The sequence below is a fragment of the Trematosphaeria pertusa genome, assembly GCF_010094035.1.
Source record: "Trematosphaeria pertusa strain CBS 122368 unplaced genomic scaffold BU26scaffold_4, whole genome shotgun sequence".
NCBI classification, from domain to species: domain Eukaryota; kingdom Fungi; phylum Ascomycota; class Dothideomycetes; order Pleosporales; family Trematosphaeriaceae; genus Trematosphaeria; species Trematosphaeria pertusa.
In genome coordinates this window covers 888608-915920 of record NW_022987215.1, presented here as the reverse complement: position 1 = coordinate 915920, position 27313 = coordinate 888608, and the positions used below count along the sequence as shown (strand labels likewise).

At 54.1% G+C, this 27313-nt stretch overlaps 14 protein-coding genes across 14 annotated transcripts; 8 read left to right on the top strand and 6 right to left on the bottom strand.

The window, feature by feature from the left end:
- Positions 1-132: 132 nt before the first annotated feature.
- BU26DRAFT_548697 (DUF1446-domain-containing protein) lies at positions 133-2083 on the bottom strand (the record flags this gene model as incomplete). The annotated part of the gene is made up of 2 exons (XM_033831957.1): positions 133-1889; positions 1936-2083. 2 exons carry the CDS (start codon positions 2081-2083, stop codon positions 133-135), a joined length of 1905 nt encoding a protein of 634 aa, XP_033686961.1.
- Positions 2084-2466: 383 nt separating this feature from the next.
- Positions 2467-4390, top strand: BU26DRAFT_538815 (pisatin demethylase; the record flags this gene model as incomplete). The annotated part of the gene is made up of 4 exons (XM_033831473.1): positions 2467-2762; positions 2816-2908; positions 2959-3421; positions 3474-4390. The coding sequence occupies exons 1-4, from the start codon at positions 2682-2684 to the stop codon at positions 4388-4390; spliced, it is 1554 nt and encodes a 517-aa protein (XP_033686960.1). The 5' UTR covers positions 2467-2681.
- BU26DRAFT_548695 (NAD(P)-binding protein) lies at positions 4373-5632 on the bottom strand. The gene has a single exon (XM_033831956.1). The coding sequence runs from the start codon at positions 5424-5426 to the stop codon at positions 4626-4628; it is 801 nt and encodes a 266-aa protein (XP_033686959.1). The 5' UTR covers positions 5427-5632; the 3' UTR covers positions 4373-4625.
- Positions 5633-5953: 321 nt separating this feature from the next.
- BU26DRAFT_421567 (uncharacterized protein) lies at positions 5954-6836 on the top strand (the record flags this gene model as incomplete). Its single annotated transcript, XM_033823414.1, has 3 exons — positions 5954-6317; positions 6388-6479; positions 6537-6836. The coding sequence occupies 3 exons, from the start codon at positions 5954-5956 to the stop codon at positions 6834-6836; spliced, it is 756 nt and encodes a 251-aa protein (XP_033686958.1).
- A 560-nt stretch (positions 6837-7396) lies between these two features.
- BU26DRAFT_516677 (Glyoxalase/Bleomycin resistance protein/Dihydroxybiphenyl dioxygenase) lies at positions 7397-8440 on the top strand. The gene is made up of 3 exons (XM_033828384.1): positions 7397-7682; positions 7796-7893; positions 7975-8440. Exons 1-3 carry the CDS (start codon positions 7674-7676, stop codon positions 8351-8353), a joined length of 486 nt encoding a protein of 161 aa, XP_033686957.1. The 5' UTR covers positions 7397-7673; the 3' UTR covers positions 8354-8440.
- A 144-nt stretch (positions 8441-8584) lies between these two features.
- BU26DRAFT_516675 (alcohol dehydrogenase) lies at positions 8585-9926 on the bottom strand. The gene is made up of 3 exons (XM_033828383.1): positions 9738-9926; positions 9255-9684; positions 8585-9194 (listed from the first exon to the last, which is right to left on the bottom strand). The coding sequence occupies exons 1-3, from the start codon at positions 9759-9761 to the stop codon at positions 8617-8619; spliced, it is 1032 nt and encodes a 343-aa protein (XP_033686956.1). The 5' UTR covers positions 9762-9926; the 3' UTR covers positions 8585-8616.
- A 118-nt stretch (positions 9927-10044) lies between these two features.
- Positions 10045-11215, top strand: BU26DRAFT_451951 (3-oxoacyl-reductase). The gene is made up of 2 exons (XM_033824783.1): positions 10045-10944; positions 11005-11215. The coding sequence occupies exons 1-2, from the start codon at positions 10370-10372 to the stop codon at positions 11192-11194; spliced, it is 765 nt and encodes a 254-aa protein (XP_033686955.1). The 5' UTR covers positions 10045-10369; the 3' UTR covers positions 11195-11215.
- Positions 11216-11914: 699 nt separating this feature from the next.
- On the bottom strand, positions 11915-13539 carry BU26DRAFT_602428 (uncharacterized protein; the record flags this gene model as incomplete). Its single annotated transcript, XM_033835352.1, has 3 exons — positions 11915-12216; positions 12264-12914; positions 13057-13539. 3 exons carry the CDS (start codon positions 13537-13539, stop codon positions 11932-11934), a joined length of 1419 nt encoding a protein of 472 aa, XP_033686954.1. The 3' UTR covers positions 11915-11931.
- Positions 13540-13713: 174 nt separating this feature from the next.
- BU26DRAFT_561731 (uncharacterized protein) lies at positions 13714-15375 on the bottom strand (the record flags this gene model as incomplete). The annotated part of the gene is made up of 3 exons (XM_033832946.1): positions 13714-14067; positions 14201-14613; positions 14802-15375. The coding sequence occupies 3 exons, from the start codon at positions 15373-15375 to the stop codon at positions 13714-13716; spliced, it is 1341 nt and encodes a 446-aa protein (XP_033686953.1).
- A 701-nt stretch (positions 15376-16076) lies between these two features.
- Positions 16077-17263, top strand: BU26DRAFT_247539 (uncharacterized protein). Its single transcript, XM_033821103.1, has 2 exons — positions 16077-16339; positions 16414-17263. Exons 1-2 carry the CDS (start codon positions 16214-16216, stop codon positions 16819-16821), a joined length of 534 nt encoding a protein of 177 aa, XP_033686952.1. The 5' UTR covers positions 16077-16213; the 3' UTR covers positions 16822-17263.
- An 844-nt stretch (positions 17264-18107) lies between these two features.
- BU26DRAFT_590279 (uncharacterized protein) lies at positions 18108-19093 on the top strand (the record flags this gene model as incomplete). The annotated part of the gene is made up of 1 exon (XM_033834760.1): positions 18108-19093. The coding sequence occupies exon 1, from the start codon at positions 18272-18274 to the stop codon at positions 19091-19093; it is 822 nt and encodes a 273-aa protein (XP_033686951.1). The 5' UTR covers positions 18108-18271.
- A 37-nt stretch (positions 19094-19130) lies between these two features.
- On the top strand, positions 19131-19579 carry BU26DRAFT_247521 (uncharacterized protein). The gene has a single exon (XM_033821102.1). It carries the CDS (start codon positions 19225-19227, stop codon positions 19459-19461), a length of 237 nt encoding a protein of 78 aa, XP_033686950.1. The 5' UTR covers positions 19131-19224; the 3' UTR covers positions 19462-19579.
- A 3143-nt stretch (positions 19580-22722) lies between these two features.
- Positions 22723-25179, top strand: BU26DRAFT_247491 (uncharacterized protein). The gene is made up of 5 exons (XM_033821101.1): positions 22723-23050; positions 23150-23409; positions 23496-23654; positions 23709-24958; positions 25019-25179. Exons 1-5 carry the CDS (start codon positions 22846-22848, stop codon positions 25131-25133), a joined length of 1989 nt encoding a protein of 662 aa, XP_033686949.1. The 5' UTR covers positions 22723-22845; the 3' UTR covers positions 25134-25179.
- Positions 25180-25460: 281 nt separating this feature from the next.
- Positions 25461-27281, bottom strand: BU26DRAFT_516669 (translation elongation factor Tu). The gene is made up of 4 exons (XM_033828382.1): positions 27062-27281; positions 26985-27013; positions 26669-26931; positions 25461-26608 (listed from the first exon to the last, which is right to left on the bottom strand). Exons 1-4 carry the CDS (start codon positions 27231-27233, stop codon positions 25738-25740), a joined length of 1335 nt encoding a protein of 444 aa, XP_033686948.1. The 5' UTR covers positions 27234-27281; the 3' UTR covers positions 25461-25737.
- Positions 27282-27313: the final 32 nt, after the last annotated feature.

The window sequence follows — 27313 nt, the reverse complement described above, 5'->3', positions numbered from 1 at the left end:
GCATGAGGAGGTCACAGTGCTCTAACTATTGGGCGCCACAGAAAGATGTAGGAATTTCAAACGAGTGGCTTCGTGTCGAATGTCACATGAGTGTGTTGTGCTGGAGTAGCAGTCTGAAGCTTGTATTTCTATCTATATCGTGCCTCTATCGTAAAACACCTTCGGTATATCCACTGGCTTGCACCGGACGTACTCGCACAAATTCTTCCCCAAGATATCATACGAACTACTAGAGTTCGCGCCTCTGTCCAGATGATCCCTCAATAGGAAATGCACAGCATACAGTGCCGGTATCTCAAACCTATCGATCTTCTTTCCCTTATCTTCTTCCTCCAGTAGCTCCCTCAGCTTTCCCACTGACATCAACGAGCGCAGCCAGTCCCATTCATCGGCATGCCGCACAAACAAGCCTAGGTTACAGTCTGATGACTTATCGCCTGATCGGCCATGGACGACGTGGCCTAAGGGAGCTCGCACTGTCTTTCCCCATGTATCCAGAGCCAATGGCAACGCAGTGTCGTAGGAATCTTGTCGTCTTGGATATACCCGAGTATTCGATGGGGGCGGTATCGGTACTGTCTTCCCATCGAAAGTGTGCAGTTCGTGATTAATCTTGTCCTGGGGGAATAGCGCTACCCAGTATTCGAAGAATGGCTTCCCAATGCTCTGCCGCAGATCCATAGCTGGAGTGCCGCCCGGATACCCCTGGAGACAGTTCTCGATGCACCACTTCCCAAAACTTGGGGTATCAGGCGCGACCCCCTTATGCGTACCAGCCGACATCAGATCCGGATTGCGGCTTTGGGCGAAGATACGGAGATCTACTGTCGCGCTTGCCTGGTTTTTTGGATTGATTGGCACCGACCCAGTGACATTGAAGGTCAGAGTCTGAAACTCTTTCCGGTAGTCGCCCATTGATTCGAGCGTCTGGCGCCTCACAAGCTCCACTTTCTCCGCGATATCGAGCCCAGTGAGGAAGAAATGGACTTCGGCTTGCCATCCACCGCGGGCGGTGATGCCGATCTTTGTTGTAGGTGGTGGAGGTGAGCCGACTACTCCGGTGACGCGTACACGGTTCTGGCCTTCGTCGGTGAGTTTGATGCCGTCGAAGCGGGCAGTAACGTCGGAGTTGTAATAGAGCGGTCCTTGGATCTCATACAGAAGCTGGGCGGTAACGGTCTGTATGTTCACGATCCCGCCCGCGTTCTCTTCTTTCGTGATCACGAACTCGCCAGTCGCTTCGATTTCGCCGATAGGAAAGCCTAAGTTGGTGCAGTTGTTCGCATATAGTAGTTCCTGCTTGAAGCCAGTGTAGTAGCCTCCGGTTACGTACGCGCTACACTCGAGCAAGTGGCCTGCTACGAGTGCATATGCGAGCTGTGTGAAGTCGTCTCTTCCCCAGTTATGGTACCACATAGCGGCTCCAATGACGGGCGCGGCGTCGGCCACTCGCCCACATATTACGATATCCGCACCATGCCGTAGAGCCTCCGCAATGCCCACTCCCCCAAGATATGCTTGTGCGCATACAGGTTTTTGGCCCCATTGATCGATTGGAATATCCGAAGGCAGTGATGGAAACTTCTCTCCGCTCTTCAGCATCGCTTTGAACTGCTCCGTCACATCATCACCTGTTACACATGAAACCTTCAAATCGCTTCCTTGGTCTTTGACGAGCTGCTGTACAACCTTAGCGAGAGCTTCTGGGTCACACGAGCCGGCGTTTGAGATGACTCGCTGCTTATTCTTCGCAATATCTTTAATGGCAGGTTTCAGCGCCGCGACGAAACTCATCTCGAAGGCTGTTCGTTCTGCATCCGAATCGCGAGTAGCGCGCTCGTTGCCGCGAAACGTCATACTGATTTCTGATATCCAGTCCCCGAAAAGCACTGCTCAAGTGTCAACGTTTGTATCTATGCGAATGCGTGTGCGTACCATCGATGCTTGGATCTTTTGCCAAATCTTGCATTGATCGAAAGCGATCAAAGACTCCTCCCGATACGCCAGCAATCCGCAACACTCTCTTCAGCGCGCCGTTAGTGTGCCCGTTGGTCTGGCCATTGGGGCGTATGTCTGTTGCCATCGCCTCCAGATAGTTGTCTGTAGTAATTGACGCGGAATATGTCAAGTTAGCGCGAAGTAGGAAGAATGGTTCATCGAGGGCGGTCAACGTTGTGAGCACTTTGAGAGATGCGCGACACCCAGTCGGGCATCACAGGACGCGCCAGGTCCTCAATCCTTCCTACGCCATCCGGTAAACAGCTCCAAAGTCGCGCTCGGCGTGCTGCGGGCAAAAGGGAAGATCATTCTGCCTACGCAATTGGATGAAGGAGGCCGAAATGGGATGAAGGGATGGAAGATCGCGTAGAGACAAGCTTTCCTTAGCGCGCCTGGCAGACCTTCTCCGAACCGAACACCCCGCATCTCCATCCTGTCTGGACACCATACCCCCAGTTGCAGCTTGCATATTTCCGACCGCGTTGTCAGAGTATGCTCCCTTGAGATGGAGTTGGTTCATATGATTTCCGAATAAATTGGAGGGAAGTCAATTTCCGGAGGGGCAGGACGTCGAAGGACGGCGATGGGCCTGGAAGCGGGCTAGGTGGGCTATATGATCTTTCTGTCATGTGTTCTCCGCAATAGAAGATCAGAGAGTCATCAGTCAATCACGAAATCTCGTCATGGCGGTGTTGAACTGGGAAACGCTTCCCTTTGCGCACCTGGGGCCCTCTGCTGCTGCTGGTATCGTCTTTGGAGGCATTGTAAGTCGAGATTCGGCAATGAAAAGTAAAAAAAAAAACTGACCACGAGTCAGCTTTCAATCTACTTGTTTGCGCTATCAATATATCGATTATACTTCCACCCTCTCGCGAGGTTCCCAGGGCCGCTGTTTGCCCGACTCACTCCGGTACAGCTGCTCTAGAAGGGCGACGAAGTACAGACGCTAAAGCGACACAGATCCCCGTAACATGGAGTCTCCTCCGTGGACGTATCCCATTCTACGTGAAGGCGTGCCATGACAAGTACGGTCCTGTCGTCCGCGTATCTCCCAACGAACTGTGCTTCGACGACGAGTCGGCGTGGAAGGACATCTATGGATCGCGTCCAGGGCACAAGAATTTTCACAAGGATCCGATCCACGTCGGTTCTATTGCAGCCGTGCATGGCGCTTCTACGATAACCATGGCGAATGACGCGGACCATGCTCGACAAAGAAGGGCGTTATCACACGCGTTTTCCACAAAGGCACTGCTCGAACAGGAATACATCGTTATGAATTACGTCAATATCTTCGCTCAGAAGATGCAAGAGTTCGCAAGAGGGGACGGAATCGTGGATGTTACGGACTGGTTTGCCTACACGACATTCGATGTGATTGGGGACATGGCGCTCGGGGAGCCCTTTGGATGCTTACACAACGGTTCGTGACGCAATCCCGCGCACTCTAAAATCCCAAGGCTGACATTGCGCAGAGGACTTCCGATTTTGGGTCCCCCTAATCAGCGAATCCATCAAAGCCGGCGCAATCGAACAAGCAACACGCCGCATGGCCACGACCGGAAGCCCCCTCCAACGCTTCCTCATACGCTGCATCCCCGATCGTGTCCGCAAAACGCGCCAAAAGCACCTCGACTACAGCAAAGAAAAGATCCTCAAGCGCATGGAGCAAACGCAGAGCGACCACCGCGACTTCCTCTACTACGTCATGAAGCAGCAAGACAAGGGCGACCTCAACCTAAACGAAGTCATCGTCAACGGCGCGCTCTTCATCATCGCCGGCACAGAAACCACGGCGGGCTTCCTCACAGGGTTGTTCAACCTCATCACCCGTCCAAACAACGCGCATATCCTCGAGAAACTGACGCACGAGATCCGCTCGAGCTTCAAGAGCGAGACCGACATGAACTTCGAAGCCCTCGTCAGGCTGCCCTACCTCACCGCCGTCATCGAAGAAGGCCTGCGCATGTTCCCCTCAGCCCCCATCGGCTTCGTCCGCACAGTCCCCGCCGGCGGCGACACCGTGTCCGGCCACTTCGTCCCCGAAGGCACCACGGTCTCCGTATGCATGTGGGCGGCCACACACTCGGAGCGCAACTTCAGCGACCCCTACGTGTTCCGTCCCGAACGCTGGCTCGACCGCGAGAAAAACACCACCGACAAGCTTGGTGCTAGCAATCCGTTCTCGCTCGGTCCAAGAGGCTGCATCGGCAGGAACCTGAGCTATATGGAGATGAGGCTGATTATCGGGAAGCTGCTGTGGCATAACGATGTCGAGATGTATGGGGAGAATAGGGTGTGGGATCCGAGGAGGGAGTATGAGAATATGGTGGTGTATAATAATTGGATTAAGCCGAGTTTGAAGTTGAAGCTGACGCCGAGGAGGGATTAGATAGATTATTTTATAATTGAGCATTTTTATCCGTATCCCGCTACTCTGTACCGAAGAAGAGCATCGTATGCAACTCCACCTTTTTCAACTATGCTTATCCACACGTATTCGTCCAGGTTCGTAATTGGAAGCGAGGAGACTTTCAAGGCGTTGTACTAGTGGGATGGAGAACCAAAGCACCCAAGACAAATGATAGGCTACTACAATAGCCACCCCATTCCTACTTACACGCAACCTAATGATCATACGCCGCAAGAATCTCATCAAAATACTGCTTCGTCCTCGCCTTCAAATCTGGATGCGTAGCCACCCACCCCTTATCCAGCCTAATCCCGTCCAAAATCTGGCCCGCCACCTCACTCGCCGGCACACGCCTCGCCTCCCTCTTCTTAACCTCGACCTTGAGCGGCTCTCCAAACCTGTCCGGCCTACTCCGCTCGCTCTTCATGATCTCCGTTTGCGTGCCTGCAATAACAACCGTGGTCACGCCGACGCCGTGCTCGGCAGCTTCGGGGCGCATGGCGGCGCCCAGTGCGTGCACGGCAGCTTTGGCGGATGTGTACGGCCCGTGGAGTGTTACCCAGTTGGGCACCATGCCGGCTTGCGAGCCGTTGATGACGATGTGGCCGGACCGGCGCTCCACCATGTCGGGGTAGAATTCTTGGATGCAGTATTGCGTGCCGTGGAGCACGACGCCGTAGACCCAGTCCCAGTCGGAGTCTCTGTGCATGTGATAGGGGCCGCTTGTCGTCACTCCCGCATTGCAGACGAGGATGTCGACTTGCAGGCCCGCTTTGGTGATCTCGGCTTTGAGGTTCTTGACGGCCGCGCGGTCCGACACGTCGCAGATTATGTCGAAGACTTTGACGTTCGGGGAGGCTTCGCGGATCTGATTGGCGCCTGCGCTGAGACGCTCTTTGGAGGTTGAGGAGACGACCACGTTGCAGCCTTGCTCTGCGAGTTGGAGCGCAAGCGCGAGGCCGATTCCGGTTCCACCGCCGGTGATGACGGCTGTCTTGCCTTTGAGATCCTTCATCCTGGCTGGAAGCCGTAGAGAATAAGCCAGACCTGTCAGTCTAAATGCAGTGTTGTCCTCAGAAGCGCGGAAAGGTTGAAATGACTTCGTCTGCAAACTACACGCCTCCGCCTCAGTGAGCAATATAGCGCTGGCGTCCAACTCAGGCGAGCCATGTTTGAATGAGTGGTCTTCAGGCAGTCTACACGCGTGGAAATACTCTACCGTTGACGCGTCGAGCAGGAGACGTACCTGCGTGTTAGGAGAAAGGGGGTAAGTGTAGGTGGGGTCGAGGCACGTGAATGGCGGGGTAGCTCTCCCCGGATCTTCCAGTTTTCTCCGTCGACCTTCGCACTCCGGTAACACATATCCGGCCATTCCTCTATTCTTCCATCTCAAGACTGTTGGTCTCAATTGACAAAAGGGCGGAGCATTCACAATGGCGCGTTGCAAGCCCGATAGGACGCGCTTCGATCCAGCGTGACGTCTCCATTCACTTCTCTCGTTCCATGCTCATCCCGACTGCCCCCAGCATCCTCGACTAACCCATGGCGCAAAACATCAAAGGCCCCGGCATGCTCTGGGTAACGGGCAACATCTCCAAGCACGCGGCCAACCTGCTCGACGAAGACACCTTCCTCCGCTGGTACGACGACGACCACATCGCCGAAATCGTAGCAACATCCGGCATCCCGAGCGCTTTCCGCTGCCTTCACGTTGATAGGGCCTCACCGCTGGGGACGCCGGAATGCCCGAAGCCGTATCTCGCGTTCTATCCCATGCCGGATTTGGCGTTTACGCAGGGGCAGGAATTCAAGGGGATCCGGGTGAAGAGTGATATCTTGCCCGGGTCCGGGATCGTGTATGATATGGCGGACTTGGATGTGGGCTATTATGGGCTGGTGGGGAAGAGTGGGAGCGGGGTGAAGAAAGGTATGTCGAATGTGGACCAAGGGAGATAGGTGTCTAGATGCTTACTTAGCTCCCCTAGGCCCGGCGCAGTTCTTCGTGGTTTCGGCGATTGAGCCCCCGAGCGACGCTATGGATGAGGAAGTGAACCAGTTCTTCGACCAGGTAAGAAGTTGGCGTAGAGGTCCTTCTGAGCAGTCAAAATGCTGACAACCGGAGTAGCAAGCAGCGACCATGTCAAAAACCGAAAACTACCAGCGCTCACTCCGCTTCCGGCTCCTCTACGCTCGCACAAACGCGCAGTCACGAGCACTAAAAGGCCTCCCGACGACCGACGATGCACCAGCCCCCGAACCGCCAACGTGGATGCAAGTCTACGAGTTCTCCGCTGAGCCGTCATCCAATGTGCGGGCCGCCATCAAGAGCGATTCTCACGAGCTCCTGAAGAAGGCCAGACAGAATGAGGCCAATGCCTTCAGGCTAGCGAAACCGCACGGTGAGGCGAAGTTCTTCGAGGAGTAGCGGTGTACTGTACAGCACACACCGGTTACCTACCCAGAGTTAGGCAGTTTAGAATCAAGGAAGTGTTCACTTTCAGCTGCAATGTCTTCCTTTGATGCTTCCATTGTGACTCCACATGCAACACAAACCCCTCAAAACACGCAAAATACCAGCATGTGAAAAAGTCATCAAGAGTTATACTGTACCTAGGCATCCCTACCTTTCCGATTTCCGCCTCCAACGATCCAATTAGCGTCTCCTAGCTCCCGATGCCACAGCCTCACCCCGCACACATCACCCTCTTCACACAACACTCCGATGTGAAGGGGAACTGCACTTCCCGGCTTCCGCCCTCGTATCCTTCTCCAGACCAAATACTCGCCTATCAAACACCGCGGAGCCCTACCCGGCGTGGCGCAATCTTAGCTAAGCTTACCAAAGCCACGCATGCACAGGAAAATCCGGGGTAACGCCAGGTAAGGAAAAGCATATCCCGGGGCAAAGGAAAGTATATCTGCATATGCAGCCTGCAAAGGGTCAAGGGAGACAATTGCTCCTACTTTTGACATCTGAACATCCCACGAAAATAAGTCGGCGGCAGATCTCGGATCGCCGCATTCCCCACGCACCACCTCACACGACCATAGCCTGATTAGCACACCCGCGACGCTAAACGCCTCAATCGGGCAAAATCACCTGCCCATCCAATTCCAGTCATACCTCGAAATTCGATATACAAAAAGGAGCCCGTCGAATTGCCCGATTCTGTCTTGTCCACCAACCATCAACAGACAGACCGAGGCATTTTGGACACTTCATACTTTTAATTCTGTTTCTTTGCAGAAGAGATACAATACAATGCCTTCAGTCAGTCAATTCCCACCCGCGCGAGTCTTTCTCAAAACCCCTCCGAACGCCAAAGCTTCCGTTGTAGCAAATGCTGCGAGACGCACTTCGTTGACGGCGAGCAACGCGAGCAGATTCACAACCACGTCTTCAACCACGTCGCAATCTCAGTCGCAGACTGCGACGCAGCGTGCGAGTGGTACGGCAAGGTCTTTGGCTTCAAGAGAATCCGGTACGTGAACCGCCCACCGCCATACCTGCCACCACCAACTTCAAACAAATCACGTGAACATCAAACTGATATATTCGCCAGCAACGACCGCATGACGGACCGCAGCGCGGACCCAGCACAACCAATCTTCCGCATCTACCCATCATCTCTCCAAAAAGTAAAAATTGCCTGGCTCGGCTGCGGCAACAGCGTGGGCTTCGAAGTCTTCGAATTCATCGACCCGCCGCACGAGCCGAAGCCAGATTTTGAGTATAGCAAAGCGGGGTTTTTCCATATTGCGGTGACGAGTCCGGATCCGGAGGAGACGCTGAAGAGGGCGGTGGCAGAGGGCGGCAAGCAAGTGGGCGAGGCGGTGGCTATGGGACCGACGGAGAAGGCGCTGTATTTGATGGATCCGTGGGGGAATGTGGTTGAGGTGTTGAGTTGTAGTTTTGAGAGTTTGTTGGCGAATACGGGATAGCATTGATACCAGCGGCGGGGCTGCATTAGCATATAGCATGAATCTCCTGGTTTGGAGAGGATAAATTCGGCATCGCATATGACCACAATAACCTGGCTTCTGAGTGTTCATGTGAAAGAAGTGTTAGACTAACGAGATATAAAGAACTGATATAGGAGAGATAGAATAGGCTGAGTGAGCAAAGTTGCATGACAACCATAAACAAGGAGTATCGAGATAAACACGAGGACCCGGAGATCTGACTGATAATGGATATTCATAACCTACGCGAACTGCACGAGCTGGCGCTTAGTCAACTCCCCTCTCTTCATCCTTTCCACCATCCCATTCACATCGTCCAAGCTCTTATATATCTCTACTTCAGGCTTGATGTTGTGCTTAGCCGTGAAATCGATAGCTTTCTTCATCCTCGAAGGGATGCCCGTACTATCACCCTTGATCCGGTACGTCCCTCTCGCGATGTCCAGCGCCTCGAACGTGACTCCATTCTTCGGCAGCCCGACGACCATGATGATGCCACCCAGCTTGACCAGCTTCGGCGCGCTCTGGTAAGCTGCGTCCGCTGCGCTGAACACGGCCACCGCGTCTGCGCCTTTATTCGGCCCGCGGTCCATGAACGCCTTCGCGTCTTCAGCGTAGTTCTTGTTCGTTCTCGAGTTGAACACCGCGTCTGCGCCTTGTGCCTTCGCCATGGAGAGAATCTCGTCGTTGATATCCACACCGATCACTTTGAAGCCCATCGCCTTCGCATACTGACATGCGAGCTGCCCGAGGCCGCCGCATCCGATGATCACGAGCCATTGTCCGGGCGTCAATTCGCACGAATCGACGCAGTGGAAGGCTGCTCCAATTAGCTAGCTCCTTGAACACACGACATTGCCATCCCCGTGTGTAACCGCACCTGTTATACCCCCACAGAACATTGGCGCCGACGTGTCCGGCGGCAGATTCTCCGGCAGAATGATACAGCTATTCGCATCCACCGTCGCATACTCAGCAAACAGGCCCGGCTCATTGAAGCCCTGCACGCGGCTCTCCCTCGTCAAGCAATGATTATTGTGCACGGCGCAGCCCTCACACTCGTTGCAGTAGTTGACAATGTATGTGAAGCCGATGGCGTCGCCGACCTTGAAGCCGCGGTTCTCGGCGGAGGGATGGATTTCAGCGATGTATCCGGCGCCCTCGTGGCCGATTGTGACGGGCTGTTCGTGCGGAAGGGCCATGGACATGAGGTCGGAGTGGCAGAGCGAGGCGGAGGCGAGCTTGACGAGGAATTGGCCGGCGCCGGGGGACGGTTTGGGGACTTCGTTCACGACGACCTTCTGCTGGGCCTTGGGGGGCTGTTAGAAATCTGCCTCCTGTATGCGAGACAAAGGTAGCTCACCGGGTCCCACTGTGCTGCCTTCATCTTAGATGGCGAGTAGATGGGACGTTAGCGGAGATACCGTCAGATGCTAAGTAAACTGCGTGTACGCGCGACATTGGAAGCTTCAAGAGCTCCCTTCCGCAAGTGCCACAGCCACATCGGCCGGGCCATGATAGGTTCTGTCGCTTCCATAATGCGAAGGGAGTGTATATCCGTGCTGGAGCACAGGTGGTTCGCGGAAGGAAGCCGAAAAGCGGCGCCACTAGCGGAGACGAACCCGTCCCCGCACCATCCGCGAACTCCTGATCCCCCCCCACCTCCATCTGCCTGTACAAGTTCCGAGACACTCTACGCCACTGGCCCATATTCGACAGCAGTTCCGGGTCGGGGTTTTAGTAATTGCTGATGGGGACGGCGGAAAAGGTTCGCCGAGCTGCAGGAACGGGCCTCAACTCACAATTGGACGCATCCCGATCCAGCTTTAGCATGAAGGTCATGACCTCAGCATAGGATAGGTATTTTTGCGCGTGAAGACGCGTCTTTCTCTTGTATCGTGTCAAAAGTCAATCATCTTTGCTCTCCTCCGTCCACAATCCATCTCAATTGCCCATCTCCAACAGCATCACGACTCGTCTCCCCCGCCCGCCAGCATGCCCGTAGACTACGACCTCAAAGGCAAAGTCATCGCCCTCACCGGCACCGCCTCAGGCATCGGCTACGAAACCGCTTTACTCCTCGCCCGCCAAGGCGCCCACCTCTCTCTCTGCGACGTCAACGCCTCCGCCCTCCAAGAGAAAGCCACCTCAATCTCTCAAGCCAGCACATCAGGCAAAGTGCTCAGCACTGTCGTCGACGTCCGGCAAGACGTCGCCGTCAACGCCTGGATAGCCAAAACGGTAGAAACGCTCGGCAAGCTCGACGGCGCTGTCAACATGGCGGGCGTGATCCCCAAGGTGATCAATAAAGAGCGAGTGGAGGACCTGAACAACGAGGACTGGCATTTCGTGATTGACGTCAATCTACATGGCGTGATGTACTGTATGCGGGCGCAGCTGCAGAATATGAAGGAGCGCGGGAGTCTTGTTAATGCGGCGTCGATTTGCGGAGTCATTGGGTTCCCGAAGAATGCGGCGTATACGGCGTCGAAACATGCGGTTATTGGGCTGAGCAGGACGGCAGCGAAGGAGGTTGGGGATCGCGAGATCAGAGTGAACTGTATAGCGCCGTAAGTGATGCCGGCTCTGCTTAATATCTCACTGCACGATCGCGAAGCTGACGTGACCAGCGGCCTCATCGACGGCCCCATGCAGCAGAAATCCGTAGCAGCACGAGGCGGCGAGCAGGTATGGAAGCAGCAAATCCACAGGCGAGGCACGCCGCAAGAAGTCGCACAGTTGATTGCGTGGCTGCTCTGCGACGACACGCAGTACATCACAGGCACGGTACAAGTCATAGACGGTGGATGGGTATGCTAGACATTCGAGCAATCAATCGACATCTTCAACATCCTCTTTCTACCTCAGCTCAGCTCACCTCCACCCATTCCCCTACACTCCAGCTCCCACAAGCCCACCTCACCTCCCCTCATCTCACCCCACCACACGCACCTCCCTCCTTCCTCAATGCGCCGCCAGAGCCGCGACATCAATGAAAAAGCCAAAGCCAACCTAAAGTCAACCTGAGCGCCAGCAAAAATTACGCCAGAAACCAGCCCGAAGGAATGATCAAGACACCGGACCGAATGCGCGCTGTGCAATGCGTCGATCCAGGCTGGTCGCGCGAATTGATGAGCTCGCGGACCCTGACAAGGTAAGTATGAAGGAAAAAAAAGGAAAAAGGAAAAAAGGAGGGGGACGGGCGGGTTTATATAGACGGGAGGAGAGGGTCCGGGCGCGCAGGCGGCAGGGGGCACGTGATCGGGGGAGGCGTTTGGCGAGGTGAGGGGGTGCGTGTGCGGGCGTTGCCGGAGGGATGGAGAAGGTGAGAGAAGGTTTGTTGATGGGGGAATGACGTAGGAGGGCGGGACGGAGCGGTGTGGGCGTGGGTAGGTGAAGGCGGTTGTTGTGAGGCGGTCAGTTCCAACTGTTGGGAGTACTGTCGGATCTCATCATCTTACATTTGCTATGCAGTTCTGTGCAAGATGCAACTGATGAACTATCCTGCTGAAGCGGCGATCTCTATATAGATATCCACTCCCGCCTATGTCAACAGCTCAGCTCCGCCCAGATGTACTCCTTGACCGCATATGCCCAATAACAGGAACCAACAGACTAGTCTCACTCTTGGATCTCAAATGCTGTGCCTGCCTACTCCTCGCATCCTCAAGTTTGATAGCCACGACAGGAGCGCCGTGCAAGAGACCGGGCACTAGCTGTTGCCTTACTAACTGAGAAGTAGCGCTACAACGTTTCGAGCTGAGGTTCGACACCGCCGCAGTTAACGGGTTTTGTGCTGACGCCGCTGGAGGAGATGTGCGTGCTATTTGCGTTTTGAAAGCCTGGTAATCATGAGTGATGCATGAGGATAAAGGCCTGGATGACGTACCTGAGATAGGGCGTCTGTGATGGAGAATCTCACACCATTTGAGTTTGCGGATGAGGTACCAGGGTCGCGCGATTGGCGAGAGGACCCTAACCGTTCTTTGAACGAGTTGAATGCCCGGCCAACCTGCCCGGCTGTGATATGTTTTGCGTGTGTTGTGGGACCTTCGATGACTTCGATGGGTATCGTAACAGCCTCCACAGGAGCAGCGCATTTGCACCAGTATGGTCGAAGGTTTCTCTTAGCTCGTTGCACCTCGTCTCCCTTTGCTCGCAAATGCAATATTCTACCACGGACCCTCTCCACGTCCCTAGCGGATCTTTTGCGTTCCAAGGCTTTTGCCTGCATGTGCAGACATTCCATGGCGAGCTCACGTTCGTTAGGGTCGGTCGAGCTGTGTAACTCACTGTAGAGTGCTTCGAGCGTTGAAAAAGCTCGGTCATTGTCCAGGTCGTCTCGTGCCAGATACGTAGAGGCGAGATGAAATTTTGCCCATGTTGTCGCACCGTCGCCCTCTCCAAACACCTCCGTACGATCTTTGGTAACTTCTTCTCTCAACTGGCAGGCAATATCGAATCTTTTCTGATCTTCGTAGACACTAGCTAGATTCGCTTTTGCTGAAATGGTTTTTGGATGCTTGTGCCCCTTCCATTCCTGAAAACGTAGCACGATCTCTTTGATGAATAATTCTTCTTCCGAAGAGAACATTCTAACATTATATGATATCGCGTAAAGTCCTGCAATTTCCGTCCCCATAGACACTGGATGGTAGGGTCCCTTGCTGGCGAAAGCAAACCAGATAAGCCAGATTGGTCGCATCCATGGAACCGGTGAGTGACTCGTGGTCTTCCGCAAAATCCAACATAGCACGAATCGTGCGCAGGTCCGTTTCGCCGTACTGCCGAACTCGATACTGATACAACTCGAAATGCATGGTCACTGATTCCCTAAGACGACCTTGCAGACGAATAAGTTTTCCCATGAGTGCAACAGCCTCCCAAACGCTCTCGTGAGAATCTCCCCGTCTGGATTTCCGTGAACCGATGACGGCTTTACAAAGTTCGGTAGCCCTGTCATACTCGCACGTCTCGGCCAAGAACATTGAGAAGAGAAACCCGTCATCCTCGAATGGATAAGTCCCGAGCGCGTAATTCGAATCGTGAAGAGTTGCAAGATTGTTGGCACAGGCTGTCATATGAGCGAGTACTTTCTGATTCTCGCTGAAAATTGACAATAAGGAGGCACAATCTTCGCGCATAGTGACTTTCTGTTTGAGCATGGCGCTGACGAGATGAACAGCCCGAAAAAGTGTTGTTCGACATCCTTCTGGCTGGGTGTCGCACGTCAGTCTCAACCACTCGGCAACCAAGGGATGCATAGAAAAGAAGACTTTGTCGGCTTCTCCACGCCGACTACTGATGAGCGACAGTATGGACAGCTGGTGTACCATATCCTAATAACGGTCATTGTCCCACGAGCCTTGGGTATTGAAGAAGAGTTGCTGCCAATCACAGCCGCTGTGTAGTCGAAGCGCCGATTCGCGTATCTTATAGCGAAGAACGAGTTCAGATACGTGCGTATAGTCGAGGAATGCGCAGGTGCTCAAGAAGTCTCTGACATGCTTCCGACTTTCCACATCTGGCCCTAGTTGCTCTAAAGACATCTCCCATGTCGTGAAAACACTCACTGCAGAGTCCTGCCTCTCGCCGCCGAAAACCTTGCGGTACTCCCAGCCATGGGGTGTATACTTGAACATGATGTGCTTCTTCTCTTCATAGATGTCGAGAAACCGACCGAGGCTGGAGAACTGTTGTCTCAAGCAGAATGCACCCGCCTGATCGATGGCCAAAGGTAGAAGCGCCAGTTTTTCGACGATCTTTTGAGCATGGGACCGATTTTGCTGTGTCTTCGCTGCATGACCGCTCCAGCAGCAACCGAACCGCGCTGTCTCCTTCGAGGCCGGAAACGGGAATGTATAAAGTGGCGTATCGCTGCACCTCGGCGCTCCTTGTCGTGATAAGAATCTTTGCGCTTGATCCCCTAGGAAGATGATCAAGTAGGGTGGGGAATCGGCGCGGGTCGTCGTAGTTATCAACTACGAGAATCCATGACGCAGTCCAACCTCGCATCATATCTTTTACCAGCTGCACTTTGCGAGAGGGATTCTGAGGCACCGCGCCATCGTTTTGTATCGTATCGCAGATAATTTCAAAGCTCTTCAATATAGACGACTCTGAGCTTGCATCCACCCATAGGACGGAGTGGCAGTCGTACAGGCGGCGTGTGACTTCCAAGGCAATTTGAGTCTTGCCCTGGCCTCCGAGACCTTGAATGACGACCCTTACTTGGCTCCCTGTATGAGTGTCCGTGTGATGTTCGATCTTGGAAAGACATTTCTTACGTCCGACAAAGAGGGATACGGCGATGGGAACCGATCCGATGTACGCGTATCTCGGGCTGCATTGTGGTCGGGGTTTCGAAGGAAAGCGCGTTGCAATATCCCGTATATTCGCCATGTGCGCTCTCAAGTTTTGATTAAACGATCCAAGTCGTCATCCTTGCGCACGCTGGTCATCGCACTTCCGAGGTTTGCTATCAAAGACTGATGTTCATTGATGCGGACGCATCGGATGAAGTCTTCCAGCTCTTGAAGTTGCTTCTTGAAACCTTCGATGAGTGCGTAGACTGGGTCTTTCATGTCACTGCGGTCTACGGCCGCTGTGTCCAGGCTCTGGATCAATCCTTCAACGTACTCAAGTTCCCTCCGAACCGGGGCGAACGCCTTCGGAACGTCTCCAAGCTGTCCCCTCAGATCATCGATGCGCCGGATAACTCTGTATGAGAAATCGGTGAGCTGCACGATAGAAGCTACTAGACCCACGGTATGGAAGAAACTGAGTGATAGATGAAAGCTACGACACTGGTAGTCCAGAGCAGGATGGAGGGCGTGAGCATCGACCTGGGCACTACCAGGCTCCTGGGGTTGGTAGCATCGCGAGACGGACCGGTGGCGCGGAGCCACCGCTATATGTCCGTTTGAGCATGCGTTTCTTTTGTAGCCTCGAGGTGGTTTTGGCGGCGGCTTGGTCTTGGGAGCTGAGCTCGTATCCCTCATGCCTGCGCACACTCGTTAGCTAGACGACGTCATTGGATGAAGCCTATACGCCAGGAAGCTGAAGAAGTTAGGCATTCTAAAGCGGACACACTGTCCAGCTGTGGCGCAATTCTTCAATACACCAGGCCCGTGGACACCCTGAAAAGGGAACATGCAGGAGAGGGAACCGCGGCGTATGTGTGAGGCTCAACATCGCTGCCGACTTTGTGAGTTGATCCGATCCAGGTTGCAGGCTGCCTTTATTTAGTCCTGCGATGGAATTCAAGAAGATGGAGGTTTTCGTTAGCCCGGTGATTAGCGGGTGGTGTACTGTGTAGAGTTGTACTGTGTAAGCGCGATAAGCGTGAGCCTGTTCCGCCTGACTAAGCCGGGTGACGGTTTGAGCCTTGAGGAAGCTGCGATGGGTGCCGCACTTCGGTCTTCGTTTGATCCTTCAGCAGTCGATCTATCCTCGTCTTGCGAACAAATGATGATTCTTCTCATGATGGCGCGCCTCTCATCGCACCGAGGTTGCCATCTCGCGCGTTCCAAAGCCGTTCCCGTTTGAGGCGTGACGCAGCACATTCTTCCAAGAGCTCGGCGCTGCTCCGCCACAGCCCACTCCTCACGAACGAACAGCGATGCGACGCGATCAGCAGGAGGAGCGGCCTGAAGCACCCAGAGTTCCGAGACGAGTCCGATACGCCGCTATTTAAAATCCGTCGTCGTCACCGTGCTTACGCCCAACTGTCCATCCCGCAGTCGCCGATGCTGTACTAATACTTTGCTGCTTTTCCGCCTTTTCTGTTCCTTCTTCTCGCCTCTCCTCTTTAATCACACCAAATACGATCGTTTGAGCATGCATATCGGAAAGGCTGGATGCGTCGCAGCGCTGAGCTTCGGCCTCGCGAATGCCGATTTCTACCTGTACACAGAGCCTCCCATCCCACTGAGTGCAGTGCCGACCTTCGCAAATCCATCAGACGTACGTCCTGCTTTCTTCCTTTCTTCCTTTCTTCCTGAACCTCATCGTGTTCGCGGCTAACGCCTTCCTGGCAGGCATCAAGCTGGACCACCTCCGTTTTCCTCAATGCCAAAATCTCGTACGGCGACTTCACCCAATCCTTGGGCGAGGCTTACAAGTCCTCCGTCGACTCCGCCCGCTCCGAGATCAAAGCCTTCGCCGCTTCCGCCCAAAACTACAGTATTCCGGCTGTTATCACAGATGATGCCGCCACGACGTCCATCAGCGACGGAGTACCGGACTGGTATACCGCATTGCCTTCCGCGGTGCGACAGTTCAAGGAGCAGCAGGTGGCCAATCAGTTTAGCATCGTGAGGGAGGTTATCGCCGACGATACGACCGCCACGGCGAGTTCGACCGGCGGAGCAATGCCGACTCCCCGGGCTGGCATCGGTGCGGGCTTTGGAGCTATGGCCGCCATCGCCGCGGGCGTGTTCTTGTAGAACATTGCTACATGGAGGAGGAGACTTGGATCGGTCATAAATTGGATACACAGATAGCCCTGGGTGGCCAGACGCGAAGCATTCTACAGGCGATTGGGCAGAGCCAGTCCCAAGAGGACTCGTCCGGCGCTTCCAGTTCTGGCGTCGAGGCGTAAACGCTCTCGGAAATACCTCAATATGGTCAGTCTCGAACGTGGCCTCATTAGACTCCTACCAGGAATCCTCTGGGCCGTACGGCTTTTCAAGCTCTAGAAGGTTCGTCTCGGGACACGGGACGGGAGTAACGAAGTTGATGAAGAAGCCTGGGCCGGTCTCACATGAGCATTTGCTGAGGTGGCTGAAGCCAATCGCTTGCAGTGAGGGCAAGCAATCACAAAACAATATTCGCTACCTAAGACTCATAAACTGGTGTACCTTTCCTTTCCTGTCTTCATTTTCTGATCAACCATCGCCTCTCACTTCGTCGTGGTGTCGATGCATTCCATCCTGGGGTGTATTCCGCCCTTGCGCTCATTCCTCAGGTCACGTGTAGCTTTTGTCTCCCTTGCACTACGCTGAGGTGAACTCTTAGGAACAGTCGCATACTATATTCCTCCGCTCTGGTTTGGGACTGTGCTATGCCTAAACATCCTTTCGGACAACGCAAGGTCTGGACTTAGTATATCGCCCACTCCAGGGTTGCTTGTGGGGCCTTTGGATATCTGGACCCAAAAGCTAGCGAGCAAAAGCGTCCCAAAGCCGGTGGATACAACGAGGTTGTTTAAGCATCTCGAGAGATTACAGAGTTTGCAAAGAAGTAATCCTCCTGGAACCTGGGCCTCCACAAATCGAAGTTCGACCACAGCTTCAATGAAAGGTTATGCAGGAAAATTGCGTATCCTAAATGTCTTCATCCGAGCGCGGATTATCCATTTCATCTCATCTTAGGACGATACCCCGACCGATGCGTAATCACCTAGGTACACCCGCTCAGATTCCTCTATACCGACACTGGTGGTCACTTCCAAGGTTGCTTCAAGGGAGCCACCCCGCTTTCTTCCTTCCCCGCGACATGACGGAAGGCTCGAAGCATGGCTACGAAGCCGCCGTCATCCTCAACTCAACAAAACCCACACAGCCCTGAAGGGAAGTTTTCACACGTGTCGTACCTCGATTGCTAGATGTTAGTAGATCGATCCTGTCATTACTAATGGAGCCACATCAACCGTCCTATACAATCTCGATCCTATCACCATATCCTCAACACCATCTTTCATAAAGTAACCCTTCTCCTGCGCGCGAATCTACTCGACTCCTACAAGCGGACGACTCCTCTCTAATCTACGCCTAACACCTCTTTCTCTCCGGGCATCCCTACACCGTTCGGCGCTTTGTTCTTCTTCAATCCTTTCCATTCTTAGTCATTTGTTCATATCGACGCGATTTTTAACTGCAGTACCTTTGATACGAGATGTTCCACCTACCCGGGACATGCACGCTACTCATCCTGCCCGCGCTCGCGCTGTCGGCTCCCCAGCACGGCCACCATCACTGGCGCGACACCCCGGAACCATCGAGCGCTACACTACCACCACCAGCCGCTCATGTTCAGGAACCTCCATCTCCGATCCTTAGCGCCCAAGCAACTGAAAATGCCCCAGCCGCCGAGCCCCCGCGCTTTACCCCAACGCTCCAACCCCGCGACGAGCCCACTCCCCAAGCCCCGTCCGCGCTCCCCGATGCCGCGCTCCCAATAACCGCCGGACAAGTCACGCTCAAGAACTCCTGCCCCTACCCCGTCACCCTCGAGCAAGTCCCCGCCGAAGGCTACGAGCCCATCTCCGGCGCCTCGCTCTCCCCCAAGGCGACCTGGAACCAGACGCTCGCGCCCTGCGTCTACGGCAACACAGCGCTCAAAGTATACCGGCTCGACGCGCCCACCTCCTCCGGCAGCAAACCCATGCAATTCGAGTACGGCCGCAAGCAGGCGAAGGTCTGGTACAACATGAGCTTCGTAGACTGCGCCGTCGGCACCCCCGCGGGCGGCATCAACATGAGCTCGTGCGCGGGCCAGGACGGCGGCCTCAAGATCGGGAGTATGCGCGGGTGTAGGATTTTTATGTGCGAACCGGGCGATGTGTGCTGCTCGGAGGGGTATTGCGATAGTAATGCGACGACGACGAAGGTCTCGCCGAATGCGGGGTGTGGGCCCGACCAGGGGTATAGCGATCCGGAGCAGTTGGGCGTTGCGATTGAGCTTTGTGCTGCGGAGGGGTGGGCGGCGGGGAGGTGATAGGCGGAGAGAGGTGGGTTGGGGAGGTGGTGGCAAGGAAGGTTGGTAAGGTGTGCTGGTGTAAATTCTATCGCCTTTTTCTTCCTCCATCTTCTTCTTCTGAATGGGCTTTTTGCAATTTCTGGCATGTGATGGTGCTGCTGCTCACCATTATCGCAAGCTGTGAACTGACCTCACACCTCACACCTTACGCCCTCACTTCGAGCCAGTCCAACCACCGTCTGGAACAACTCAAAACCTCCGCCTGGAAGACAACAACATCAAGCCACTCCCATTCGCCTTCTCCCCTGGACCATGAAGCACAAGGGATAGCTCTTTGCAGCACTCCCTCTCACAACGCTTCCGCCCCTCAACCGCGGCTCATTTAATTGCTCGACCAGTCCGTGCCTCCCACGCAGGATCATGTATGAGCGACAAGAGAGTTTTTGGTATTCTATGCCACTCCACTCCAGCGTTCGCTCCATGCACGGCTTGGTTCGCATGTTTTAGTTAAGAGCCGGGAAGCAGCGCTCAGACATTCGCCTCTGATGAAGTATCTTTTAGTGCCGCCGAATATCCCGCAGAGCGTGTTGAGTGAAGATTTGTCGAAGCCGAGAGGGAGGATTTATACGCGAGAGGATGAATGCTGGGCTTGTTCGGGAGGGAGCTGCCGCGTGCCGCTTTTCCATAACATGGGGGTTCGGAGTTTGTTGGTAGGCTGGGGGAAGGGACGTCGTTCGCCGCCAACATGCTTTGGCCATTCCATGGGTTTAATCGGTCGCAAACACGCATGTGAAGCTTCCTGGCGCAGATGTTGAGCGCCGCCCGCGAGCTTCCACACATCGCAGCTGCCTAGGGTACTTTGTTTGATCACAATCATGTGACCTGGTGAGTCCTGGTTTTGGAAGGCACGGGGAGGAAGTGCCACATTAGGTCGTGGAGCTGCCATTTTGATGGAACTCTGTGGCTTGTAGAGGCGTAGAGGAAGAGATCAGAGGAGTTCTGGTTCATGTGGGCGACTTCGTGATCGATCCTGGCTCTCGGACATGAAGTGTAAATGCAGCTCCACCCACACACCAGGACCTTTGCCTATCACGAAATGGCGCCCGAGCAGAAAAAGAAACGTGTCAGTCGTGGGTCCTGCAATTGCACGCAAACCCACCACCCTCCCCTCACCACACTCAAATTACCCCCCTCAATTATTTTGTCGTATATATTATAGATAAATCTGCAATCCTATCACTAAACAAGCCAAGTGTCATAATAGTGAGAAGGCGTTTCGTTCCCGTGGCCATCAGCGAATCCCATTGTATGGTCACGCTTAGGGTTCGAATCTGGTTGCCGTCTAGGTAATATCAAACTCGCTAATCTTGGATGGGGTATATCAGAAATCAGTTCGCCTGGTATCTGGATTGCCGTAGAGCTTAGACTCTGCCTAAAGCAATTTCTTTTGCCATTTTTTTCTACTTTTATCCTTGGCGGGGGGGACTTGAGCCCTGTGAACGATCCCGCACTGTTTTTAGTCCCCAAGGGAACGACGCAGAAGGGCCCGCAGCCATTCTAGCCTTCCATTGTAATTTTAGAGGGCACGGCGGCGAGGCATAGGTATCTGGTGTGCCATTTTAGTAGCAGTGCATTCGAGTGTGGTAGTGTGGAGGAAGAATGGAGGCGGGGAGAGAGGGAGATTATATACTTTTCAGTAGGTGGAAATGAGTTCGGATCTTAGTCATAGAACATGCCTCTGAAGAGTAGGGAATTAGAGAGGTCGAAGAATTATCTGATCTCTGACTCCGAGTGCCTCGTCTTGATCATTAAGCCGGAAGTCACTCCACTAGTCGGGGATATAAAATCCCCACCCGCGTCCTCCTGCCGAGTCTTCTAAACTTCACTCCCGCCAAGCAAGCTTCAAAATAATGCTCGTATCAGGGCGGTGGCTGCGTGCTAAAAGCTATCAATCCAGTGGCCGATGCTGTGGAGACCAGCCGGCGTCTAAAAACGCACAACATGTTTTACACATGCGTGGAGGGGGACGAAAGATGCCGGGCCCACCCATGTATGAGATGCCAGTGCTCTTCTCTTCGCTTTTCGCGATAGCTCGCCGTGGGACTTTTGTGCCAAACCTAACAGGCTTTGAAGAACATGTCGCGGGCTGTGCAGACATGATTCATTCATTCACACGAAGGAATGTCGAAAAAAGGATCTCTGCCAAACATGGCCGCTCCGAGCTAGCAGTGTAATGAATGATCCGAAAGCAACGACACGAGCTTCTAGCGCATGAAATTCCTCTGGCCGAATGTTCAAGAATCGATTGGTTGATGTTGGGAAAACAAAGCGGCATCGCTTCATATCATGTCTCCTGCGAGTCCTGGGTCAAAATTCTCCGAAAGGCTCGGTCATAGAGTCGAGAGCTTGGTGCCATCAGTTTGGAATTGCGCCATTCAACCGCTTATGTCGGGGCTAAAACCCTGGACATTGAGGCCTACGGCTCCTGCCCGCTCGCCTCAAAATCGAACATTCGCAAAATCATATGATGAATGGCCATGGACCGCTCCAGCAATTCGGGCTCGTGAGCCCTAGTCCTTGCTTTCCATTAATAGCTGTGGTACTGGGAGCTGCAACGACAATCAAGGCAGATGGAGGGATGTCTTCAGGGAAGCCATCTACTCTTGTCAGCTTCGTCAATCTTCTTCCGTATACAAGTAGCGAAGGATTAGATTCATGAGGAATCGTCGGACTCTCTCGAAAACTGCGTGAAACCCGAACTTGCAACCAGCTTTAAGGCTAGAAGCCACGTTCAGTGCGACGAATGCGGGAGCCAGCCCAGCGCCGCTCACTCCAAGCTACAGAACATGCTTGAGATGGACCGCCAAAGAAAACCTAAGATCCTGAAGCCTATGTTCGGTTGGGCTTTCGGGGACTGGGTCGTGCGGCAGGAACGGGCTCCGCGTTCTCATGGAAAGGAGAAAAGTTATTCCATATGGAGAGTGACGAATGAGAGAAGATAGACCGAACGTGTATATTCAAACATACGTGGGAGAAGGGAGACGGCCGTGCGAGGACTCCAATGCTAGTCCGTTTCTCTTCTCCCCAAGGGCAACGTGTCATGCGAAAGTGACGGGAGGTGTTCTTAGCTACATGATGTTGACCAAAGCTGTAAATAGGAAATTTTAATCAATCATGCGTGATCGAAGTGGCCGAATCAGAGAGACCACCTTTCCTGGGATGGATTTCATAGACTGGACGGCTCTACAGCCTCGCTTCTAGACTCCGAACCCCAACCATGTTGGTTGAGGTCCTTCTTGGGTCCAAGCAAGCAGCTCCTGGCGGGCTGCGTATAAGTCGAGTACCCGGATGAAACCCATGGTAACAAAATAGTCCGGCGGGCATTGATGTACAGGCACATAGAAAGCGGTCCTGTTCTTGATTTGGTGTTGAAGGGCTGAACGGCCGCGCCCATGGGCGGTCAGAGATCTTGATATAGAAGGCGAAACGAGAATTAAGGCATTGGAGAAAGACACGGGAAGAAGTACTCGTAAATAGCGTACGGTGCGTAAGGGACGGAGTGACGTCGTGATATCGATAAGGCATAGGGCTGAATCGGCCAATCAGCGCCACGCGTGCACGTGCCCTTTCCACCGCCCGCCGCTGCGGCACGATGCCCGACGCGCCTCCGCTTCCGGCTTTGCACAACGCGTCCGCTCACGCTTCAAAGCCCGTCGACTGGACTCCCTTACGCGCAACATGCGACATACTCTAATACACAATTCGCCAACATGTCTACGCCGGAACTTGAAGTTCTGAAGCCTATCGACCCTTCTGTATCCCACTCGGACGACTACGAGATCTTCGTGCTGAGCAACGCGCAAGTCTTGTACGAGAGCAATGGCAGGCCCGCGAGTTTGCTCGCCGCATATGCGGATACGCCGCTGCGAGTCGAGGGCAGACTGGAAGCGCCGGATCGCGCGCAGTTGAAATGCCGTACGTCTTTCCACACAGCTGCACGCAGCTGTCTGTGCATGCATGTATCGCGCGCATAGACACTCTCACATGGGCCAATTTGCTGACCGGGGATATCAGTTGTGAAGAAACCATACAAACCCGTCGACATCGAAGTCAAAAACGTGACACGCTTCTCGTACGGCCAGATGACTGACGGCGAGCTGGTGATATGGGCGCTCGGCCAGGCTGGCTGGTTTGAGATCCGGCCGGCGCGCAATTATAAAGGCATATATCAGGATATGGTCGAGGCAGTCGAGCTGCTATATTTCATCACCGACATCTACAACGAACCGCGAAAGAGAGGCGGCGGGCCGAGTGCGCAATTGATCTTCCAGGAGGTATGTGTGTGTCTTTGTAGAATTGGGCGGAGCATTAGCCTCGTGGGAAACTCTGGCTGCACAATTGGAGCTGACGAAGAGTGTAGTACGCCGAAGATGATCGATACCCTTGCACCGACCCAGTACTAGCGGCCCAGATATTCCACAAGCATCATGAATTCCTGATGATGTGTTTTCTCAACCGGGCGCAGGGCATTGGGTGGAGTAATACGCCAATCTACCAATACTTTAAACGACAGTACCCTGTAAGTCGTATTGCTACAAGGCATTGATGCATGAATTCTGAGCTTGACCACTAGCAAGACTTCGAGACTGGAAAAGCCCGCATAGAAGGCCGTTACGCGCAAGTCCAGCGAGAAACAAAAACATCAAAACCCTCACCGGCGGCCGCTACGTCGAAGCCGCGCGCACCTCGAGGAAAGCCGCAATCCCAGAAGCCTTCCGACACCCCGAAGAAGGATAACAATTGGTGGGAAGCCAGGGCGCTCTACGAGTTCATGTCGAAATGCGTAAACCAACGCATCATCCGGCCAGGCCACGGACACATGACGATTGACCGCGTAGCCAAACTCATTGTTAAGCGATACGAGATCGAAGAGGAGGAGATGGCTCGGAATGTCCTCTTGGTGCATGGGAAGAATCTACGCTACATGATGGATCATCCGCGGAGGAAGGCTCAGCAATTTTTTGCCGAGGAGCCCATCTACCAGGAGCTCTCTGCGGAACTTGATCTCCCGGCCGCTGATATCAGGAGAGCAGAAGCCATCGAGCTGCGGCCCCGAAGAGACCATACTTCCTTGAAGGGGGAACGTAGCGAGGACTCAGACGAGGAATCCTCTGAAGACGCCGTAGCCACACCCAGACCCAGACCTAACGGAAGAAAGAAGAAAGGGCGGCTATCAGTGCTCCGGCCAAAGAGCAGCAAATACTCCGGCAAAGGGAAAGGCGTGAAGCGCGGAAAGGGGAAAGGAAAGAGACCGAACTCAGAAAACAGCTCAGCAGAGGAAGACGCGAGCGCAGAATCCGAAGCAGAAAGTGAAAGCGCAAGCGACATCGAAATCGACACACCTACACAAGCTCTCTCACCCCGCCGCCAGAAGCGCAAATTCATCGAGACAGATGGAGACGAAGAAGACAAAACTAGGCGGAAACGCGCAGCCAGCGAATCCATGGGCCCTGGATCACCGCCCTCAACCGAAGAAGACGACGAAGACACCGATGCTGCCGCGGAGTCCGAATCCAACGCACCCCTACCTCTGCGCTACCTCCCGAACAACATCCCCTCCATCAACGGCAAATCCTCCGAACCCACGTCGAAACCTACCGTAGCCCCACCGATAGTATCCACGCCACTACCTACCTACGAAGCAAACGGCCCGCGCGATTCTTGGATATGCACCTTCGACGGCTGCAGCCGGCGAATATACGGCGCAAGTAAGGATATCGGGCGCCAGTTGATTACAGAGCATCTTGAAGATCATGCCAAGGGGCGGCATACTATCGTGGGAGTCCTGTTGAGGGAGGAGGAGAAGCTGAGCCTGCCTGTCAAGTAAGTCATATCCCCGTTGGATCAATAGGAGTGACTATGACGGTGGCTGACCACAAATAGCAACCTGCTCAAGAAGATCCGCGAAATGTCCGAGTCGCAGACGCCGCTATTCCCCTCATCACTTGGGCCGGCATCTCCCGCGCTCCAGCCCCGTCCCATCCAGCGCAGCTTATAGCCCTGGCTGGACTCCCTCCATGTATCTTCGTATTCTTTTTGTCTTGCGTTGTCTTGGGTTTTCACAGCATCGGGTATGGAATACCCGTTCACTTATTTTTGGCTCCCCTTTGCTTTGGATATGGTGTATGGCGTTGTGGTGTACAAAGTCAGGGGCCTGATTTTGTACAAGTGGATTCGCTTGGATAACACAAAAATGGGGCTACGGGAAATGGGAGACGGGTGTCTAATTTTTATGTGCAGACGATTTACGGCAAGGCTAGCCAGGGGTTTTTGAATGAGGTGGCTTGGGTAAAGCCCATCGTTGCTGTCTACGAGGCACATGGATGTTGATGTCATTATTTTCAATTCAGCTACCTTCAAGCATGCAAGACGAGTTAACTCCACGCCAACCCATTGTCTATACGTCCATCCCAACCGAGCGGTGTAAAATACATGTGGGGAAAACGGTATGGGCAGAAGCGGAGAGCGGGGATGTACAGTAATAGTGCCAGAGGTGTTGTACAAGTCGTTGTTTCCCACAAAGTCATCCCCCAGATCTTACAGTCGGAAGAGAGTCTCATACTTTTACAAGTGGTTTCCGCCTTCGATTTCGCGGACGGTGTTTACTCTAGGACCCGGGTAACAAGACCGGTGGCGACCGTGCGGCCACCCTCACGCATGTTGAATCGCTGGCCGGACTCGAGCACGTGTGGCTGGTGCAGTTCACAGACCATCTCGATGTTGTCGCCGGGCATGACCTGCTTGTCGTGCGGGTTCTCGGTTCCCTCGGGCCACGAGAGAGCAGCGCTCTCGTCGGCGGTTCGGATGAACATCTGCGGCCTGTAGTTCTCGCCGAAGCCCGTGTGTCGGCCACCCTCCTCCTTGCTCAGCACGTACATAGAAACCAGGAACTTCTTGTGCGCCTTGACGGTGTTGGGGACTGCAACAACCATACCGCGCCTGACGTCCTCACGCTTCACACCTCGCAGGAGAAGGCCAGAATTGTCGCCTGCTCTTGACTCGTCGCAGGACTTCTTGAAGGTCTCAATGTCGGTGACCTTGGTCTTGATGGGCGCGGTGCCCTTGCCGACAAGCTCGACTTCTGAATCCTTCTTCAGAATGCCGCGCTCCACACGACCGGAAACGACGGTACCACGGCCAGCAATGGAGAAGACATCTTCTACGGACATGAGGAAGGGCTTGTCGGTCTCACGTTTCGGTGTGGGAATCCAGGTGTCGACGGCCTCGAGCAGCTCATCGATCTTCTTCTCACCGATTTCAGGTTCGCGGCCCTCGAGGGCGCAGAGCGCGGAACCCATGATGATGGGGGTCTCATCGCCTTCGAAACCGTAGGACGAGAGCAGTTCGCGCATTTCCATCTCGACGAGCTCCAACATCTCCTTGTCTTCAATTGCGTCCACCTTGTTGACAAAGACGACGATCCTCTGGACACCGACTTGGCGGGCGAGGAGCAAGTGCTCACGGGTTTGGGGCCTGGGCATCCATAATTAGCATCCGTCCTTGCAGTCCCTTCTATTCCTCGATGCATCTTACATCTGACCATCGGACGCAGCCACGACAATGATAGCTCCGTCCATGTTCGCTGCACCCGTAATCATGTTCTTGATGTAATCGGCGTGACCGGGGCAGTCGACGTGGGCATAGTGCCTGTTGTCGGTCGAGTACTCGATGTGGGCGGTCGCAATGGTGATGCCACGCTTTCGTTCTTCGGGGGCTTTGTCGATGGAGCCGTATTCGAGGAACTTGGACATGCCCTTCTCTGCCTGACGCTTTGTGATAGCTGCTGTGAGGGTTGTCTGTTGTGTCGGTTAGACTCGGGGGACAAATTGGGGAGACAGGGCTATCGTGCCTTTCCGTGGTCGACGTGACCGATGGTACCTATCTCAATCAGCATTGAACGTCAAAAGCGTCACAGTACATGCATACCGATATTGACGTGCGGCTTGTCACGCTGGAAAGCCTGAGCATAGCTCCTCACGCCGTTGACATATCGGCTTCCACCCTGAACACCCAGCACCTGCTGCACCGGATTGACACCCCTCTGGTACTTGAGCGCATTGCGCGACGTCCGCCAGAAAGCCCGCGAAAAGGACGACATGTTGCAGTCAATTAAAAGAACGCGAATCCCGCACTAATACAGAGAGAATGAAAGAAAGCTCGGTTGAGATGGAGTTGCGG

What these genes read in the sequence shown, in the direction of transcription:
- BU26DRAFT_516669 (XM_033828382.1), bottom strand. Translation starts at nt 27,233, where the DNA reads ATGTCGTCCTTTTCGCGGGCTTTCTGGCGGACGTCGCGCAATGCGCTC. An exon ending in CAAGCCGCACGTCAATATCG is followed by an intron (nt 27,014 to 27,061) that starts GTATGCATGTAC and finishes TGATTGAGATAG; the next exon opens with GTACCATCGGTCACGTCGAC. An exon ending in GTCACGTCGACCACGGAAAG is followed by an intron (nt 26,932 to 26,984) that starts GCACGATAGCCC and finishes CCGACACAACAG; the next exon opens with ACAACCCTCACAGCAGCTAT.
- BU26DRAFT_247539 (XM_033821103.1), top strand. Translation starts at nt 16,214, where the DNA reads ATGCATATCGGAAAGGCTGGATGCGTCGCAGCGCTGAGCTTCGGCCTC. An exon ending in CCTTCGCAAATCCATCAGAC is followed by an intron (nt 16,340 to 16,413) that starts GTACGTCCTGCT and finishes CCTTCCTGGCAG; the next exon opens with GCATCAAGCTGGACCACCTC.
- BU26DRAFT_548695 (XM_033831956.1), bottom strand. Translation starts at nt 5,426, where the DNA reads ATGAAGGATCTCAAAGGCAAGACAGCCGTCATCACCGGCGGTGGAACC.
- BU26DRAFT_516675 (XM_033828383.1), bottom strand. Translation starts at nt 9,761, where the DNA reads ATGAAGGCAGCACAGTGGGACCCG. An exon ending in AGGCAGCACAGTGGGACCCG is followed by an intron (nt 9,685 to 9,737) that starts GTGAGCTACCTT and finishes CAGCCCCCCAAG; the next exon opens with GCCCAGCAGAAGGTCGTCGT. An exon ending in GTTCTGTGGGGGTATAACAG is followed by an intron (nt 9,195 to 9,254) that starts GTGCGGTTACAC and finishes TAATTGGAGCAG; the next exon opens with CCTTCCACTGCGTCGATTCG.
- BU26DRAFT_247521 (XM_033821102.1), top strand. Translation starts at nt 19,225, where the DNA reads ATGGTGCTGCTGCTCACCATTATCGCAAGCTGTGAACTGACCTCACAC.
- BU26DRAFT_247491 (XM_033821101.1), top strand. Translation starts at nt 22,846, where the DNA reads ATGTCTACGCCGGAACTTGAAGTTCTGAAGCCTATCGACCCTTCTGTA. An exon ending in TCGCGCGCAGTTGAAATGCC is followed by an intron (nt 23,051 to 23,149) that starts GTACGTCTTTCC and finishes CGGGGATATCAG; the next exon opens with TTGTGAAGAAACCATACAAA. An exon ending in ACTTTAAACGACAGTACCCT is followed by an intron (nt 23,655 to 23,708) that starts GTAAGTCGTATT and finishes CTTGACCACTAG; the next exon opens with CAAGACTTCGAGACTGGAAA.
- BU26DRAFT_516677 (XM_033828384.1), top strand. An exon ending in TTTGGCTTCAAGAGAATCCG is followed by an intron (nt 7,894 to 7,974) that starts GTACGTGAACCG and finishes TATATTCGCCAG; the next exon opens with CAACGACCGCATGACGGACC.
- BU26DRAFT_451951 (XM_033824783.1), top strand. Translation starts at nt 10,370, where the DNA reads ATGCCCGTAGACTACGACCTCAAAGGCAAAGTCATCGCCCTCACCGGC. An exon ending in AGAGTGAACTGTATAGCGCC is followed by an intron (nt 10,945 to 11,004) that starts GTAAGTGATGCC and finishes TGACGTGACCAG; the next exon opens with CGGCCTCATCGACGGCCCCA.